Raw genomic sequence first — 18,648 nt, 5'->3', positions numbered from 1 at the left:
ATTATTTTCTCCATGAATTCTTATATGTTCTTTTAAGACCATCGCTGATGTTAAATCTGCTAGGAATTAGAATGCTTTTGTCTATTTCTCATTGACTCAGTAATTAGGCTTATTATTGTGTATTTTCCACCTATATACTTTCAGTAATGTTTTAAATCTGCTGTTCTACTAGTTTGCCTTCTATTTAGACATACAGTTTAAACTTAAAATCACTGTAGAACTTGCTAGTGTCTTTGCAGCTTTTTATTTACCAGTCTTGGGCTACCATTGAACGGTATCAAATACTTCCAACAAAGTTTTAAATTGCATTTATTAGTTGTTCTGCAATGCTTTATTGTTTCCAAGCCTGGAATACTTTTCTTGTCAAATACTTGTATTTTTAAAATTGTTTAAATTCTTAAAATTGATCAAAGATCTTCTAATAAAGCATTTTAAACTATTTTAAAAGCTTCTCAAAAGTTATCATTTTTTTCTGAAGTTCCCAGCTGTAGAAACCAAAATGAAGGATTCCTGCCTTTTTGCTTGTTCTGTGCACATTTCATGCTATTTTGAACAGAACGGAAAGTTTTCCCCTTTCTCCCTCTTGTCAGAACGATTTGTGCTTTGCCCATCCAAGTAGTGTATTCACACTGAAAACAACAAATGCTGGAGATCACAGCAGGTCAGGCAGCATCCATGGAGAGACAGCAAGCTAACAAGTCTAGTTGACTCTTCTTTTCCACAATTAAAATATTCTGATTTTCTAATAAAATTTTTGTTGCCTCTGAAATGCTTTATTGCTGGTTTTCGTCTGCAGTGGACTTATAATGTTTAAATTTGTTTCCAATATTCTCAAATTCAGTATGAAATATGGCCTCATTTTAAACTTTTGCAGAATCTTATGCATGTTTTCTAACTGCAGTGATACTTGTTTTACTGGTATGTACTTCAATTTTATTACTTCCAGCCTATCAAACTGGGTTCTGCACCATTCAAATAAGTTTTCCACCCTTTTCCCTCAAGGGTCTAATTTACTGCTGGAGCTCTGATATCCAATCATATCTGAACTGGTTCAGATCTGCTAACTTATTGCCAAAGTGTGACCACCTTTGGCTTTTATTGTACTGTACTTTTCTCTCCCATCCCCCAAGTTTTACTACCTTTTTGCCTTGTAGTGCAGCTGTTACAGTTTCCGTGAGGCTATGCTAGATATTTTCTCAACAACCTGTTCAGAAATGTTATTATATACCTTTGGGACAGGTGGGGTTTGAGGTTTCCTGGCTTGAGGTTAGGGACACTACCACTATACCACAACAGCCCTATGAGGCTGTGCAAATGGTGTCCATTTAAATGCTTTCAGCTGCTAACTAATCACCTGCGCCTTTCTTAAAGGTGTTCCAACTTAAAGTAGAAAACAGTCTACAGTAGACTAAAACCAGACTCTCAAATATAAAATTATTAAAGACTTCTTGCTCAATAGCTGGTACAAGTTTGAAACTTCCTTCCCAAAATGATAATTGATGCTAGATCATTTATTATTTTAAACCCGAGATTGATAGATTTTTGTTAGTCTGAAGCATTTGGGATTCAAGGCAAATATGGGCAACAGGTTAGGTCACAGCTCTACTGCCATCTTCTTAAAATGGCAGAAGAGACTTGAAGGGCTAAACAGCCTACTCCTTTCCTGTGTTCAAATGCAATCGACTCCATGAGAGACAGAACAGCTAAGTTGGATGCAGTGAAAATATGGGGCCTGATAACACCTCAGTTGTAACGCTGAAGCTAGTGCTCTAGTACTAGCCACACCTCTAGTCCTCCTGTTCCAGCCAGCTAAAAGACTGTCATCTACCTGACCAGATGGAAAACTGCTCAGCTTTGTTTGTCCAAAAATAAAAACAAGGGCAAATCTCATTTTGAATACTACTGAAAAGAGAAACATGATGCCAAAGGTTTTCATCCTGCACCCAACAAGACAAAGTATGAAAATGCCCCCAAAATTCAAACAATCACAACTACTTATACCATAGAAAAGGGTGCTGATTGGTTGGCAAGTCAACACTGTTTGGGTGAGACATTGCCGTGGGGAAAACAACAAGGAACTGCAGGCTCCCCAAGCACTCTGATAATTCAAAAAAGGTACAAGACTTGAACATATTCCTGTTGTATGCAAAGATCATGGTGGTGAGCTTCAAGCAAGCATAAATGAGGTGCTTCACAAGCATGATTGAATATCTTAAAGTGACTGTTAGTACAGTTATTAATACACTCAGCACATTCTGCCTATCACACAACTGCACAGTGACATCTATGAATTTTAGTATTCACAAGCATCCAGATAAATAGGACATATACCCCAAGAAGCAGCCCACTTGATTGGCACCACATCCACAAACCTCCAATCCCTTCAGCTCTGATGCTCAACAGCAGCTGTGTGTACTATCTACAAGATGCACTACAGAAATTTGTCAAAGGTCCCAAGGCAGCACCTTCCAAACGCACGACCACTCCCACCTAGAAGGACAAGGACAGCAGATACATGGGAACACCATCACTTTTAAGTTTCCATCCAAGTCACTCACCATCCAGACTTAGAAATATATTGTCTTTCCTTCACTGCCTCTGGGTCAAAATCCTGGAATTCCCTCCTTAATGGCATTGTGGGTCTACCAACAGTACACGGACTGCTGCAGCTCTGGAAGGCAGCTCACTACCACCTTATCCAGGGCACTATGGATGGGTAATATATGCTGACCAGCTCCACGCCCATGAGTGAATAAAGAAAAAAAATGGGCTGGTTGAATCAAACAGCACGCTCCTTTAGACATTCATAACAGGCAGAGTACATTGAAAGCATGGGCTTGTTGTGCACAAAACCTGAAACGAACAGCTATCAGATATGATTCCACAATTGGACAGCACTTTGTCTCCGATTTGCAAGGCACAAGTCAGAATTATGACAAAATACTCTTGACTTTCCTGGATGGTTGTATCTTCAACAACACCCAAAAAACTTATCACCCAGGATAAAGAAGACCACATGACTGACACTCCACCCATCATCATAAACATTCACTCTCGCTACCATCAGTCTACAGTGGTAACAGTATGCATCATCTATAAAATGCACTGCAAAAATTTGCCAAGGCTTCTTTGATAGTACCTTCTACTTCCAGAGCGCCACTACCTAGAACAACGCTTGCCACCAGATTTCCAATGGCAATTAGAGGTGGGCAATAATAGGAAGCCTTTCACTGATGCTCAGATCTCAAAGTTAGAGGACAGGGACTATTGCCTGAATTCCTTCCCACTGTCTGGTTCTCAGCAGTACCAGATCACATTTCTGTTTAGATAATCCCATCCCATCAAATAAAATGAAAATTCAAAAGACATGCAATGTTTTAACTATTTTAAGAGAAAACGAATTATAAATGGCTTGTGGACATATTCTAGATTAATCTGATATTCAACTAAAAGAATTATCATTACAAAAGGAAGATTCTTACATGGCAAATGAAAGAATAGCTGATGCAATGATTATTCTCACTGGTGGAACTACACGCTCATCCATGAGATTCTCGAAGGGTAATGAAATCAGGAATTCTTTTTCTTTAATGCTGTGTGGGATAATCCTGCAAAAGGAGCGAGTGAGACAACCGAGACCCTTCTCCAACCAACTGTAAACACCACTTAGATGTATATACTCTTCTTTCTTATTGGAAAGACTCAGGACTAAAGATTGCTTGAGGTTATGATTCACAACCTGCCTGCTGAAGGCGGACATCACATAAAGAAGGCTGGCAATGCTTTTGCAAGTGGTGGGGAAGCCGTCAGATTACACCCTCTCAAGGGAAAGGAAACAGGTAGCAATAGAAGTTACTGCCAGAAATCCAGTCCTCAAAGACTTGGCAGCAGTGCCTGAAGTAGTTTCAAAACTTTACATCATTGTCATCATCAGCAAATGCATCCTCATATCACCACCTCGTATACCCTTAAAATCACCATCCTCTCATGCTATTCAATGCACCACTTCTCATCACTCACCCAGTAGCACTCAAAACTCTCACTTAAACTTCAAATACTCCACCTCACTCAATCGCACCAATGCCAGGTTCATATCACTGGACATTCAAAAATGACAGGCACATAACTCAAACAAAGCATTACACAACCAATGGCATCTCTTTTCACTCCAGCAGAAAAAGATCATCCATAAACGGGAGGAAGAGTCAGGAGTGAGGTCAGAGTGCTGTCTCAACCCCAACAACTGAATTCAATAGAGCAGTTGGTACACCAAATCATAGGGCATCGCAATAGAATAAGCAGTGTCCCACGTTGTCAAGATCAAAGAGGAATTATGTTGCTGCCTTAAGATCCTTCTCACCTGCCTCTTTATCCTTTCCCCGAGATATGGTACAAAGTAAAAGTGCAGAAAGTGTGACCGAAAACCTCCTCACTTTGTTTTCCATGCCCATCCCTTAACCTAATCCTTTCCTTTTGCTTTAAAGCTTTCAGATACCCAAGAACTCCCACCTCGACAAACACAACATACTCACACAGAGGAAGAGCAGCCACATAGCAGTGATGAGAAAGAACTGTCCATTGATCTTACATCTGCAGCTACCAGTGCATCTATAGTGGCAGTAGATGCACTTCAGAGGCTAGTATAGAGTTGGGATTTGTGATGAGTCACCAGCAGCACGTGGGCTGCAGATAGTCCAGATGGAAAGTGGAATTGTGCAGAGTTTGGAGCCCCTTCCAGCCACTGAGGTGGGATTTAAGCTATGAGGTTAATTTAGAGGTTGAGGGAAATTTTGATATAAAATGCACAGGATTATGACAGGTTTAGGTAATGTGGATAAGAAAAGCTGTTTCCATTGATGATGGTAAAAGGTCTAGAGATACACAATTCAGGCAAGTAATGCAGTGAGGGAATGGGGGAGACTTCTCAGATTGCTGAGGTGTGATAGTGGCAATGACCTAGTGCAAAACATGTTATCTCTTAGGATAACAAAATTAACTGTGTTGCATCAGAACCAGCCAACCCAGATTGATGACACTATAGCAAGGTCCAACTTCCATGTTTAGTCTTCAGGTCCCTTAAAGTATGCTGTACTGTCATAGTGGAGATTATAGAAGATGTGGCAAACCAGCATAAATTTTGAGAAGTGCTCTGGCATGTATTGTGGTGCACCCTGCTTCACAGAGTGGTTAAGGCAGTGAAACCATCATTTCAGTAAGGCAAATGCATGCTCAATGATATTCCAAGCAGTTTTGTCATTACAGGCTTGGCCTGCCCACACATTGAGATGGCAAAAGGGGCTATCACCCATATGTACGTGTGTGTTAGTTTTTATCCCCGAGCAGACAGCTTGTGCTTCTGCCAGGAGCTTTGAATTATTGGGCATAACGTCAACTGCTGCAGGACTGCTGCATTTTGGTTGGTGCTTTAATGGTGTGCATTAAGTAATGAAGGTCCAGGTAGCGTCACACTCTAACTGCAGATTTATGGAATGGAAGCCATTGGAGTTCCTGTAACTCACTAATTGATATTGTAGGCCGACAGAGTCACTTGGATGCATAGACAATGGTTTGTACCTTTTCAGCCTGTTCCAGTGAAGACAATTATCCTAATTTGTGATAGATGGTTTCTGTGCGCACCTGGGATGCTCAACACAGAGAAATGTTGGCAACATCTCCCAGTTGAGTCTATACGGAAGCTAAGATTAACAAATCGAGGGAAAGCGTCACCTTTGTGGCCGCAGGTAGTTACAGCCTCACACCAGAGCAAAGGCTAAGTTAGGTTGAAGGAAATGGCACAAGTCAGTGATCACATCTTTACTGAGTCACATCAGGCACTACCAAAACACACAGTCGCAATCTTTAGGAACAGCTTCAATTTACATTTTTGATTGCATCAACAAAAAGCTCAATATGAAGAATGTGAAAACTGGGAATCTTTCAAAATATCAGCTACCAATTGCAATGCACGTGGAATAAGCTGGATACATTTAAAAGAACTTTTTTTCTGATGAAGGGTCTAGGCCCGAAACGTCAGCCTCTCTGCTCCTATGATGCTGCTTGGCCTGCTGTGTTCATCCAGCCCTGCACCTTGTTGTCTCTTTTTATAGGTGTGTTGCACTCTCAGAAAGATTGCTCTCTGCAATACCAGTGTTACATTTGCAATTTCTGCAGTGTTGTTTCTTTCTAACATTGATATCTGCAATGTAACCCATATGCCTCTGTCTAAGTCTTTTAGATCTGTGCATCCTTGTTTACTATGATCTGCCTGTACTGCTTATAAACAAAGCTTTACACTGTACTTTGGTACCCGTGACAATAAAAATTAATCAATTTGATCCTTCAGTGAGATGACTTAATTAGCATTGAACTGAATTATGCCAATTAAAAATTGTTAATTTATGAGTAACCATGGAAACGTCATCCCATAAATCTCAATATCATTCAAATCTAGGTTCTAGGAATGAACATTGCATCGCACCATATAATTATCGGCTAGATTTAACAGATGTCAACAATTATTTTCATAATCGAAAATAGTTCTGGAAAATATGAAACTGTCAATATAAGTAAATGAGAAGCACTCATGACCACTCATCTTCATACACAAAATAGGTATGTTTTTGAATTAGCTTCAACCTAGGCAGTGGAATTATGACTTCCTAAAAACGTTATACAACAATATTACAAAATATAAAATTTGATGATACAAACTCTAGATACAGAACATAATTTTGTATTTCTTTAATTGGAAAATTAAGTAGAACTGGAAACTCCTCATAGGCAGGTGTTGGATTTTATTCTATATCAACAAATTGTATTTTGAAGCAATATCAATTTAGAAATTACCTATCAGCATGTGGCATACAGCAAAAATGACATGATTCACCGTACTTTTAAAACTCTAAGAAAGGCATATTTTTTAAACAGGCATCTTTATTAGCCCCTTATAAAGAAAGATATAATATCCTCGGTCATAAAAATAAATTTTAAAAACAGGTCGATCTCAGAGTGGACATTTAGTTACTTTAACAGTATTATATTAGTGCAGTAAAAGATGTCACCACTTTGAACCACGTGGAGCTGTAAACATTTAGCTCACAACTGCAGCCAAAAATCTGTCACAGAAGCCTGAGCCAAGACTGTAGTTGCTATGCAGCCAGCCAACAAACTATTCGTCAATCCAGTTTTATGTTGTAACATTTATCCTCCAACAATACTTACATTCTGTGCTTATAATAATGACTTGACCTTAGTCATAAATTGCTTAAGCTAGCCAGTTGACAATTTTTCACTAGCATACTTACATTCAGCTAATTTAATGGATCTACTTTTATTCATTATTCAACCCCAAAAGTATATCTATTCAATTAAAATTTACACTGAATTGAAGTATGCTGTAAGAATCTGCTCTTTAGAACTGCCAGCTAATGAAGGTGTTGACACTTTCTGTGAACTATCTTGTATAACTTAAACACTTTTGTTCACAATCACCTCACCCACGTCTTCGGTTGGGTTGTCATTGTGAGGTTTTGACTTGTACAACGTAAGGCACCCAAAACATTTCAGCCCTTAGTACTATGTCATCCCTGAGTTAGCAATAAATCAATGCAATGAAAATAAATTTTTATGAAATGCTATAAAACTCCTCAAAATAATGCAGTAAACAACAAAGGATAATGCTAGCCAAAAGTTACACCAAGACAAATTTAGTAATCAAATACATTCTACATTTAACTTACCAATAGTGTATATCTAATTGCACTTAACCATATAAATTAAAACCAGTCTTCTAAAGTTGCCTCGACACAAATTTGAACTCCACCCATGGTTGAATATATTCAGTTTGACCGAATGCAATAACTACAATCACCAAAGTCTCAGTTCCCACTTCATCAATCTGATTGGTTAGACTATCAAACTGCTGCATTGTCATTACCTTCTTAGCCTATCAAGAAACACAGATACAAGTTATTAAGGATCAATTCCAGGTCTACAGCTGGTAGATAACAGACGTCTTCCTGTAGTTTCACACAAGCTTTTGCTGACCTCAAGCTGTGACCCTCATACCAGTGGCCACAGGCTATAAAGGTCATCACCTCCTCAAGTGGTATCTTGGGAGAAAAGTCAATTCTGCTGTTGCCAGGATCAACAAAATCTATTGCAAGATTTAGATACCAGCACTATTCCATCTATAGATTTATGATGCATAGAAAAGGATAAAATAGGGACAATATAACCTACCACATCATCATCATTAAAATAAACAGTTCCTAGCATTAGCAAAATTTGCATATAAAGGTACAACTTTTAAAAATGTTTATTGTAAGAAGGCAAATACACTGAGCACAGTAGATAATTAGAAAAAATAGTTCACTGGCAAGGTGTCAGTTAAAGATGTTAACAAGAACAAGTTGCATCACATTGCTTTTCTCTCCCTCTTAAATTCACAAAAGACACATTAATAAAAGTTATGAAGTTAATTAAAAAACAATATGATTCATCTGATAATACAAAGCGTTTAATATAGTCAACTATTCAGAAAACACCAACTCCCAAAACGCTTCAGTTACAGATCACAATGCATTACAATTCAGGAAAATCTCTGATTGCACAACCTCCATATGCATTTTAATATTCACAAACACTTTTGTGAAACAGAAATACACTATTACTAAAATTAAAAAGGTACTAGAAATAACCAATTACAACAGCCATTGATTGACACAACTCATATAAAGTCTGAGAATATAAATAAGGTTAAGGTTTGACCAGCAGAGGGAGCAACTACACCCCGTTCCTCTCCCTAAACCAGCAAAATTTTAGATTGTTCAGAATTACTGCCCTTTTCAGCATTCATTAACACTTTTCATTAGATGAGGCATTTTACTACAACTAGAGAAGTACTGAGCATTTTTAAAATCCAATAGCACGCATGAAGTGCATTAAGATTGGAGATTACAGGAACAAGCACAGATACTAATGCTAAGGAACAGCGTGACACAGTGTTTCATGCACAACTGAGGTCAAAAAATATTTTCCATGAAGGCGAGCAGGAAAAGATTGAATTCTGCAGAAATGGGAGATGGATAAAATTATAGATAATGGAATGTCCCCTTCAGGAATATGATAAATCCCTATTTTACAGCATGCGTGGAGTTCTCAAAGCAATTCTCAAAGAAATATCCGTTAGTACCATACTATCTCTCCTCCCCATACCCACTGAAATTCCTTTTTCAATTATTTTTACAATTTTCTTTTAAAAATCATTCTGTTGTCACCATAGTCATGGATGGAGAATTCCATGTCGTAACAACGTTTTGCTTACAAAAGAAACCATATTCTAACTCTCCCTTTATTCTATCAACACTTAATCATCAACAATAGGTTTCTCCATATTTTTCTCATGTTGCTTCATACTTTTGGAGAATTTAAGGCAGATCTTCAGTTCTCTGCTCTAATGGTAAGATCCTCAATTGCTCTAGTACCACTTCATAACTAAAGTCTGGTACCATCCTATTGAATCTCTTTTATACACTTTAAGTAGCCTTGTCTTTAATCAAGAGTGCGCAAAATTGCAACTTATTTGCAGCTTAATCAATAATTTGTCTTAGTCTATCATTAAGATTGGCTGTTTACCTCTGTACTGAGTTTTACGATTTTTCAGATTTAAGAGCTCACATGCTTTTTTTTTTAAAACGTGTCCCCTCATTCTTAAAGTTGTTTGTACCAAAGTTTATATCAATTGTGAAGGGGAACAATCAAGCGTTTCTATGGCCGCAAACGAGAGTCAAGGAAGGTGTGTTGCCTCCCTAGTGCTAGGGTCCTGGATGCCACGGAGTGGCTGCAGGACCTTCTGGAGGGGGAAGGTGAACTGCCAGTAGTCATGGTAATATGTTGGTGCTAACGACATAGGTTTAAATGAAAGGATTAGGTCCTAAAAAGCGGAATATAGAAAACTAGGAAGAAAGTTGAAATGTAGGATCTCAAAGGTACCTCAGGATTACAACCAGTGCAACGAGCTAGTCACAGTAGAAACAGCAGGATATATTGGATGAACACATGGCTGAAAAAGATGGTGTGAAGGAGACGGTTTCAGATTTGTGGGGGATTGGGACTCGTTCGGGGGGGAGGTGGGACCTGTACAAACTGGACAAGTTACACCTGGGCAGGACTAGGACTGATATCCCTGGGGGGGGGGAATACTTGGTAAAGTGGTTGGGGAGGGTTTCAACTAGTGTGGCAGGGGGATGGGAACCAGGAGCATAGGGTAATAGATGCAGAAATTGAGGGAGAAGTAGAAACCAAGGCAAGCAATACTAAGAACAAGAACAGGAAGGGAAACACTGCTGAAAAGAGCAAGGGAGGTGGTCTGAAATGCATGTGTTTCAAAGAGAAAAGTGTAATAGGTAAGGTAGATGAACTTAGAACTTTAGTTAGCACTTGGAACTATGACATTGTTGTGATTACAGAGATTTGGCTGAAAGAGGGACAGGACCTGCAGCTGAATGTCCCAGGATTTATAAGTTTCAGGTTGATAGAAAGGGAGATAAAAGGAGTGGGGGAGTTACATTACTGGTAAAGGAGTATCTCACAGTTGTACTAAGGGAGGATACATCAGAGGACTTGCGCAGCAAGGCAGTATGGGTAGAACTCAGGAATAGGAAAGGTGAAGTCACAATGCCAGGGGTACACTACATGCCTTCCAACAGCCGGCGGGAGATAGAGGAGAGAAAATGTAATCAGATTTTGTAAAGATGTAAAAAAAGCAGGGCTGTCATGTTGGGTGATTTTAACTTCCCCTGTATTGATTGGGACTTACTACATGCTAGGGGCTTGGATGGGGCAGAATTTGTAAGGACCATTCAGGAGGGATTCTTGACACAATAAGTAAACAGTCCAACCAGGGAAGGGGTTATACTGGACCTGGTTTTGGGAAATGAGCCCGGCAGCTGCATGAAGTTTCAGTGGGAGAGCATTTCAGGAGTAGTGACCCTAATACCATGAGTTTTAAGATACTCACGGTCAGGGATAAAACCAATCCTCGGGTGAAGGTGCTAAATTGGGGGAAGGTGAACTACAACAATATTCGGCAGGAACTGGAGACTTTTAATTGGAGGCAGCTGTTTGAGGGTAAATCTACATCAAACACATGGAAGTATTTCAAACGGCAGTTGATAACAGTTCAGAAGAGGTACATTCCTGCAAGAACGAAGGATACGTATGGTAAGTTACATGAACCTTGGATGACCAGGGATGTTATGACCTTGGTCAGAAAGAAAAAGGAAGCATATGTAAGGTCTAGGAGGATGGGAACTGATGAGGCCCTTCAAGTATATAAGGAATGTAGGAAAGAAGTTAAACAAAGAATTAGAAGGGCTAAAGGGGGTCATGAAAAGTCATTAGCAAACAGGATTAAAGGAGAATCTCAATGCATTTTATACATATATTAAAAAGCAAGAGGGTAGCCAGGGAAAAGGCTGACCCACTTGAGGATGAAGGAGGGAATCTATGTGTGGAGCCAGAAGAGGTATGAGAGGTCCTAAACGAATACTGTGCGTCAGTATTCACTGAAGAGAAGGAATTGGTGGAGGATGATCTCAGGGAAGAGAGTGTTGAGTTTCTAAGCCAAGTTGCTATTAAAAAGGAAGAGGTGTTGCGCATCTTAAAAAGTATTAAGGCAGATAAGCCCCCAGGTCCTGATAGGATCTAACCCAGAATATTGAGGGAAGCTAGCGAACAAATTGCTAGAGCATTGACAGGCATCTCTGTATCCTCTATAGCCACAGGTGAGGTCCCAGAGGACTGGAGAATAGCCAATGTTGTCCCATTGTTTATGATGGGTGGCAGGGATAATATTGGAAATAACAGGCCTGAGAGTCTCACGCTGGTGGAAGGGAACTTATTGGAAAATATTCTCAGGGCTAAGATCTATATGCATTTAGATGCAAATGGACTTATTAGCGACAGACAGCATGGTTTTGTGCGGGGTGGTTGTGCTTCATTGACTTGATCACGTTTGTGCAGGTGACAATGATGATTGATGAGGAAAAACAGTTGATATTGTCTACATGGACTTCAGTAAAGACTCTGACAAGGTCCCTCGTGGCAGACTTGTACAAAAGGTGAAGTCATATGGTATCAGGGATGAGCTGGCAAGATGGATACAGAACTGGCTTAGTCACAAGAGGCAGAGGGTAGCGGTGGAAGAATGCTTTTCGGAATAGAGGGCTGTGACTGGTGGTGTTCCACAGAGATCAGTACTGGGACCTCTGCTGTTCACGATCTACATAAAGGATTTGGACGAAAATGTAGCTGGTCTAATTAGTAAGTTTGCAAATGATACAAAGATTGATGGAATTGCAGATAGTGAGGAGGATGGTCAGAGGATACAGCAGGATATAGATCAGTTGGAGGCATGGGAAGAAAAATGGCAGATGGCATTTAATCTGGACAAATGTGAGGTAAAGCATTTTGGAAAATCAAGTACAGATAGAAATTATACAGTGAACGGCAGAACCCTTCGGAGTATTGATATGCAGAGGGATCTGGGTGTGCAGGTCCACAGATCACTGAAAGTGGCAGTGCAGGTGGATAAGGCATTAAAAAAGGCTCACCGCATGCTTGGCTTCATTGGAAGGGGCATTGAATATAAGGATAGAGAAGTTATGCTATAGCTTTATAGAACTTTAGTCAGGTCACACTTGGAATACTACCAGAAGGATGTGGATGCTTTGGAGAGGGTACAGAAAAGGTTCACCAGGATGTTGCCTAGTATGGGGGATTTTAGCTATGAAGGAAGGTTGGACAGACGAGGTTTGTTTTCACTGGAATGCAGGAGGTTGAGGGGCAACCTAATAGAAAGTCATAAGATTGCCTGGCTAGCTCAATTGGTAGAGCACAAGACTCTTAATTTCAAGGTCGTGGGCTCTTGCCCCACACTGGGTGCCTTCGTTTAAGGTGGCACGGTGGCTCAGTGATTAGCACTGCTGCCTCACAGCACCAGGGACCTGGGTTCGATTTCACCCTCGGGCGACTGTCTGTGTGGAGTCTGCATATTCTCCCCATGTCTGCATGGGTTTCCACTGGGTGCTCTGGTTTCCTCCAGTTTCCTCCCACAATCTAAAGATTTTAAATTGCCCATAGTGTTCAGGGACGTGTAGGCTAGGTGGGTTAGCCATGGGAAACGCAGGGATAGGACAGGGGAATGGTTCTGGGTATGATGATCTTTGGAGGGCAGGTAAAGACCCATTGGGTCTAATGGCCTGTTTCCACACTTTAGGGGTTCCATGATTGTGAATGGCATGGATAGAGTGGAAAGTATGAGGCTTTCTCCCAGGGTGGAGGGATCAATTACTAGGGGACACAGGTTCAACGTGCAAAGTTGGGGGGGGGCACGGTTGGGGTGGAGTGGAGTGGAGTTTAAAGGAAATGTGCAAAGAAAATTCACACAAAGGGCATTGAGTGCCTGGAACATGCTGTCAGAGGTGGTGGTAGTGGAAGCAGACACAAAAGCAGCATTCAAGAAGCACCTGGACAAATTTATGAATAGGAAAGGAATAGAGGGATATGGATCGTGTATGTGAAGACAGTTTTAGTACGGAAGGGCAAAGTATGGCAGCGCAGGCTTGAAGGGCCAATCGGCCTGTTCCCATGTTGTATTGTTCTTTGTTCCTAAGGCTCTTTGTTTACTTTCTCCTTCTAAAGATGTATAATTTAGTAAGTACACAATTTCTATCCATGTAGTGTTCTTCCTTAGAGTTCGTAAATGAGCAGTTAGAGTAAATTACAGGGCAGATTGTTTGTAATCTGCATATGAAGGTTTAAATGGCATATTTTCATTCTTGCTTTATATCGTTTAATGTGTTGAATCACTGCACTTCTAACTGCTAAAATGCCATTTTGAAATTGTAATATGTAGAACACGAAAATCAACTGAGAAGCCAGTGCTTCTTCAATGAGTAGGACAAGATAGTGTAAAGAAATTCTTTTCCCCAACTACTCATTGATTCCAAACTTAAAATCTATTTTAAAAAGATATCAAGAATGTACCTTTTGCCTGGAACTCCTGAGGATAGCTAGAAAAGAAATAGTAAATACATTAGCTTGAGTCAAACACTTTTGTACATTTGTAATAAATGCTCAGCATTCTTTTATAACTTAAGGCTAGAATACTTATCTTACACACTGGTGGAGTCAAACCTAACATAAAATAAAATAGTTACATTCTATGCTGTCAAACATGGTCATTGCGGAGTGAATGTTACTTGCTGTTCATCAGTCCAAACCTGAAAGTTAGCATGAAATGCTTCAGTGTCTGGAGGAGAAATGAATGGTACTGAAAACTGTTCAATCATTAACGAACATCCTCGTTTTAACCTCCTCATGATGGGAAAGTCATCAGTATAGCAGTAAAAGAATATTGGGCATATGAAATTAACCTGAGGAACTCCTGCAGTGATGTCCTGGATCAGAGATGATTGGGCTCCAATAAGCACAACCATTTACCAGCTAATGAATAGTTTCTCTACCCTCTTCCTTTCCCACAATCTTTTAGCTAGATGGTGAATTGAGGACTATATCAGATCTTAAGTTACAGAGTGTGTATATTACAATTCTCCTGCTGCTGATGGTCGAAATATCTCAGATGCCAAGCTTTGAGCTGTTAGGTCTGTTCTGAATCAATCTTATGCTAATCATTTTGTCTTTATATTTACTTGGGACAATTATTCTCAGAATTCTTGAGCACAATACATTTAACATCTTCAGCATGTATAACAATCTGAAACCAGCAAAATATTCGACACCAAAAATATTTACCTTGTTTTAACAACCTTAAGTTTTCTCAATAGTGCATCTTTCTTTTCTTTTGTCCTCTTAGTCAGGTTTTCTTCTTTTAATATTTCAAGTACAAATATTTCAGTGTCTGCAAATGAAGAATATTTAAATTGCAAATTTATCTCAATTTCATTAACTAACAATAAAACTTAATGAGAAAAGGTTGTGCTTTCAACTAGCTGCTGATATACAACTCACTCATTTGTATTTGAAAATTGAGTATTCAAAAGATATAGAACAACGTAGGAAATTCTTCAAAGCAAGCATATTTCAAGTTAGAACCATTTAGCAAATTGTATAGGCAATTTAGTTAGGAACTAAAGCAATGACATGCACAAACATTTGAAGCCACCCGAAGGTCATCTGTAGATTGACTGAATCAAGATAAGCATTTTGTGAGCTGGAATCCAAATGGAATTTAAAATTAAGAGAAAAACTAAAGTTATAAATCAATGAATTCACATCATACTGTATGCAAAACAATTATACGCATCATTACTATTGTTATTTTAGCATAATGATGCTAAAAGTTTCATTATAAGAGTTGCTTTGCATTATTAGGGTGTTCAGGAAATCTATCATTACACACTACAATATTCATGTTATAATTCAATTGCAAGTGATAGCAAATATTCCTTGAATCATGGCAGACAGATTTTACCCTTCCAGTGTTCAGAAGTTCCTTCCTGATCAGTTGTGTTGCCTTTGTAAAAATAGTCATATGTGACACACCACCACGCAACTATAATGTGAAGGTAATGATCTGGCAATTAAATTTGACTGTACTATACAACACAATTTTTGCTTTAGATTTACACTACTACATTTACAAACCTGGCATAATAATCCTACTCTCAAACAGACAACAGATTCAGTCATAGAAAGCACCATTAAGTTTTAAAGTTAGATTTAGCATGTATGAAAATCCCATCTCTATCACTCACAATGCCCAATGTAGTAATGCAAGATTTGCACTTGTGAATGAAAAGCAACAGAACATAACTATGTAAAGATGATGCTAAGAGAGGACACCTTCCTTGCAGCCCTACAATCCAGGTCCTAGTTCCAAGTATCTGACATCACTATGACCTAACTCTTCATTCATATGTAATATAGTTAGAATAAACAAGGTACAATTCCCTCTTTTCTATATTCCTCCCACAAGCTCTTTTTACCATGAACATTTAACATTTTACTCCATTTCACCACTCTTCCCTTAACCCACAAGTTTCCAACAGCATTCTCAGTTTTCTTAGAAGAGCTGTAGAATGTATGCGTTCCTTTGTCATTTTCTTGGTGGGAAAACAAACTGAAATAGAATGACTGCTCATTGCAGGTTGAACTCCAAGACTCAAGTAATTAGAGCCTCTTTAAAATGATGACAAGGAAGTGAAATTCTCTCTCTGATTAGCTCTCTGATCTCGGGACAGATGTAAGACATGGGAAGAAAAACAAAGGGCACCCTGAAGATTATTTTGTACGCAAAGAAATGAAGCCTTCTTCATTGCTTCCAAGACAGGAATTTCTTAATCTATGGGTAACGGCATCACTTTAATACCTGCTGTGATGGGAGGCTGACTTGCGGACAAAGGTACTCCATGTGAAGGAAGGATATTACTGTCATGGACAACAGAATGCAAAGGCAAAGCAGACCAAAAGACAAATTGTATGCTGCTCTGATTTGTGTGTTATTTAAAAGGACAATCTCTTTCCAGAGGCAATTTCTGCCATTAATAAGGGACCAAAAACTCTTGTTCTCCCTGTCCATTCAGTATTTCTTTTTGAAAGGCTAGGTCGTGGCACAGTAATTGTACCAGAGGGGTTTTTCAGCTTGTCATTCACTGTGATCTTGAGAGTTCTGAACACTTCTATGAAAAAGAGGCCTTTTCCTTCATTAAAATCTCTCAATTGTTTCACTTGGATGAGATTATCAATTGTCTGAGTGCAATGTCCAAGCTTCTCATTTTCAGACTGCAAAGCTTGACTGCACAGACTGCTAGCAGCTGGACTTTCAGGTTGGTCACTCAGGTAGGTAAATTGTGCCAAATTTTGTTAGCTCTGAACTGTTCAAGCTTTTTCCAATGTTAAAATTTAAACTTGACAAAAACAATCTGTGACCCCACGATCTCAAAAATCTGATTTTGTAAGGTTTGGCTAAAACAACAGTCGAGTGCTTCCATGGCTTCTGATAAGTTTCTCTTGTAGCCTCTAGCTGCTATCTGTACAGATCAACAATTTTTGCATGTTAAGACCTTAGGAACAGATACATGGGAACACCACTAGCTGCAAGTTCTCTTCCAAGCGATTCACCATTCTGACTTGGAATTATATCATCTTCCCTTCACTGTCACTGGGTCAAAATCCTGGAATTTCCTCCCGATGCATATTGTGGATAAGCCCACAGCACATGGACTGGGGTAGTTCAAGGACGCAGCTCACCATCCTTCTAGACACAGGCCATAAATGCTAAACAGCCAGTGACACCCACATCACACAAATGAATACAAAAAAATCTGAAATAGATCATTCATCCCATCAAGTCTACTTCACCATTCATGAGATCATGGCTGACCTAACAATCCTCTACTCCACTTCCTGCCGTTTTCCCATAACATTCAATTCCCTTATTGATGAAAAAAAAACCTGTCAATGTCAGCCCTGATTGTACTTAATGACCTGGCCTCAACAGCCCTCTGTAGTAAAGAAGTCCATAGATTCACCACCCTCAGAGGAAATCCTTCATCTGTATTAAACATGCGACCCCTTATTCTCAGATTATGTCCCCTTGTTCTAGAATTTCCCAAAAAAAAAAACCTTTCTGTATCTACCCTGCCAGGTCCACCAAGAACCTTGTATGTTTCAAGAAGGTTGCCTCTCATTCTTCGATATTCCAAAAAGTGTAGACCCAATTTACACAAACTCTCCCCATAAGACAGTCCTTCCATTCTCAGTACTAGCCTAGTTAACCTTCTCTGGACTGCCTCCAATGCCCCAGTTTATCCTTCCTTAGATCAGGGGCCCAAAACTGTTCACAGTATTTCAGCTGTGGTCTGACTAGTGTATTATAGACTCAGCAGAATCTCTCTGCTTTCATACATCATTCCCTTTGAAATAAATACCAACATTCCATTTGTATTCCCTATTAACCAGTGAACTTGGATGTGAATTTTTTGATATTCATGGAGGAGGACTCCCAAATCCATTAGTCCCTACTTAAATTATATTCAGCTCCTCTATTATCCCTACTAAAGTGTATAAGCTCATATTTCCCATATTATATTCCATCTACCAACCTTTTGCCCATCACTTAACCTGTCTATATCCCTCTGCAGACTATTTATGTCACCTTCACCAAGTGCCTCCACATCTATTTTTGTGTTATCTGCAAACTTGGCTACGGTACATTCACTTTCTTCAACCAAGTCATGAATACATTATTGTCAATAATTGCGGCCCCAGCACAGATCCTGTGGCACATCACTAGTTATGGGTTGCCATCCTGAAAATGCCCCTTTATTCTAACTCTTTGTCTTCTATTAGTTAGCCAATCCTCTATCCATATTAATATACTACCTCCACTATGGGACCTTATCTTATTAAATAGTCTAATGTGTGGTACAGAATCAAACACCATCTGAGTATCCAAAATATGGTATATCTACTACTTCCCCTTTATCTATCTTGCTTATTAACTCCTCAAAAGAATTCTAATAAATTTGTCAGGCAGGATTTGCCCTTCACGAAGCAATGCTGACTCTGCTTGATCATGTTATGTATTTCTAAATACTCTGCAAATACATTCTTTAATACTTT

General features: G+C 39.3%; 1 protein-coding gene across 3 annotated transcripts in view; it reads right to left on the bottom strand.

Moving 5' to 3' along the window:
• skap2 (src kinase associated phosphoprotein 2) overlaps positions 1–18,648 on the bottom strand; it is a 259,416-nt gene that overhangs the window by 233,977 nt on the left and 6,791 nt on the right. For all 3 annotated transcript variants that reach the window (XM_048613889.1, XM_048613882.1, XM_048613874.1), the window contains exons 2-3: positions 14,818–14,923; positions 14,050–14,075 (exon numbers count right to left, since the gene is read on the bottom strand). In XM_048613889.1, coding sequence (XP_048469846.1) covers positions 14,050–14,075; positions 14,818–14,923 — 132 coding nt within the window. The remainder of the gene's footprint in view (positions 1–14,049; positions 14,076–14,817; positions 14,924–18,648) is intronic.

The sequence above is a fragment of the Rhincodon typus genome, chromosome 2, assembly GCF_021869965.1.
Source record: "Rhincodon typus isolate 14 chromosome 2, sRhiTyp1.1, whole genome shotgun sequence".
Taxonomy (NCBI): domain Eukaryota; kingdom Metazoa; phylum Chordata; class Chondrichthyes; order Orectolobiformes; family Rhincodontidae; genus Rhincodon; species Rhincodon typus.
Note: the sequence above shows the minus strand (reverse complement) of the source record. Positions and strands in the feature narration are given on the sequence as shown.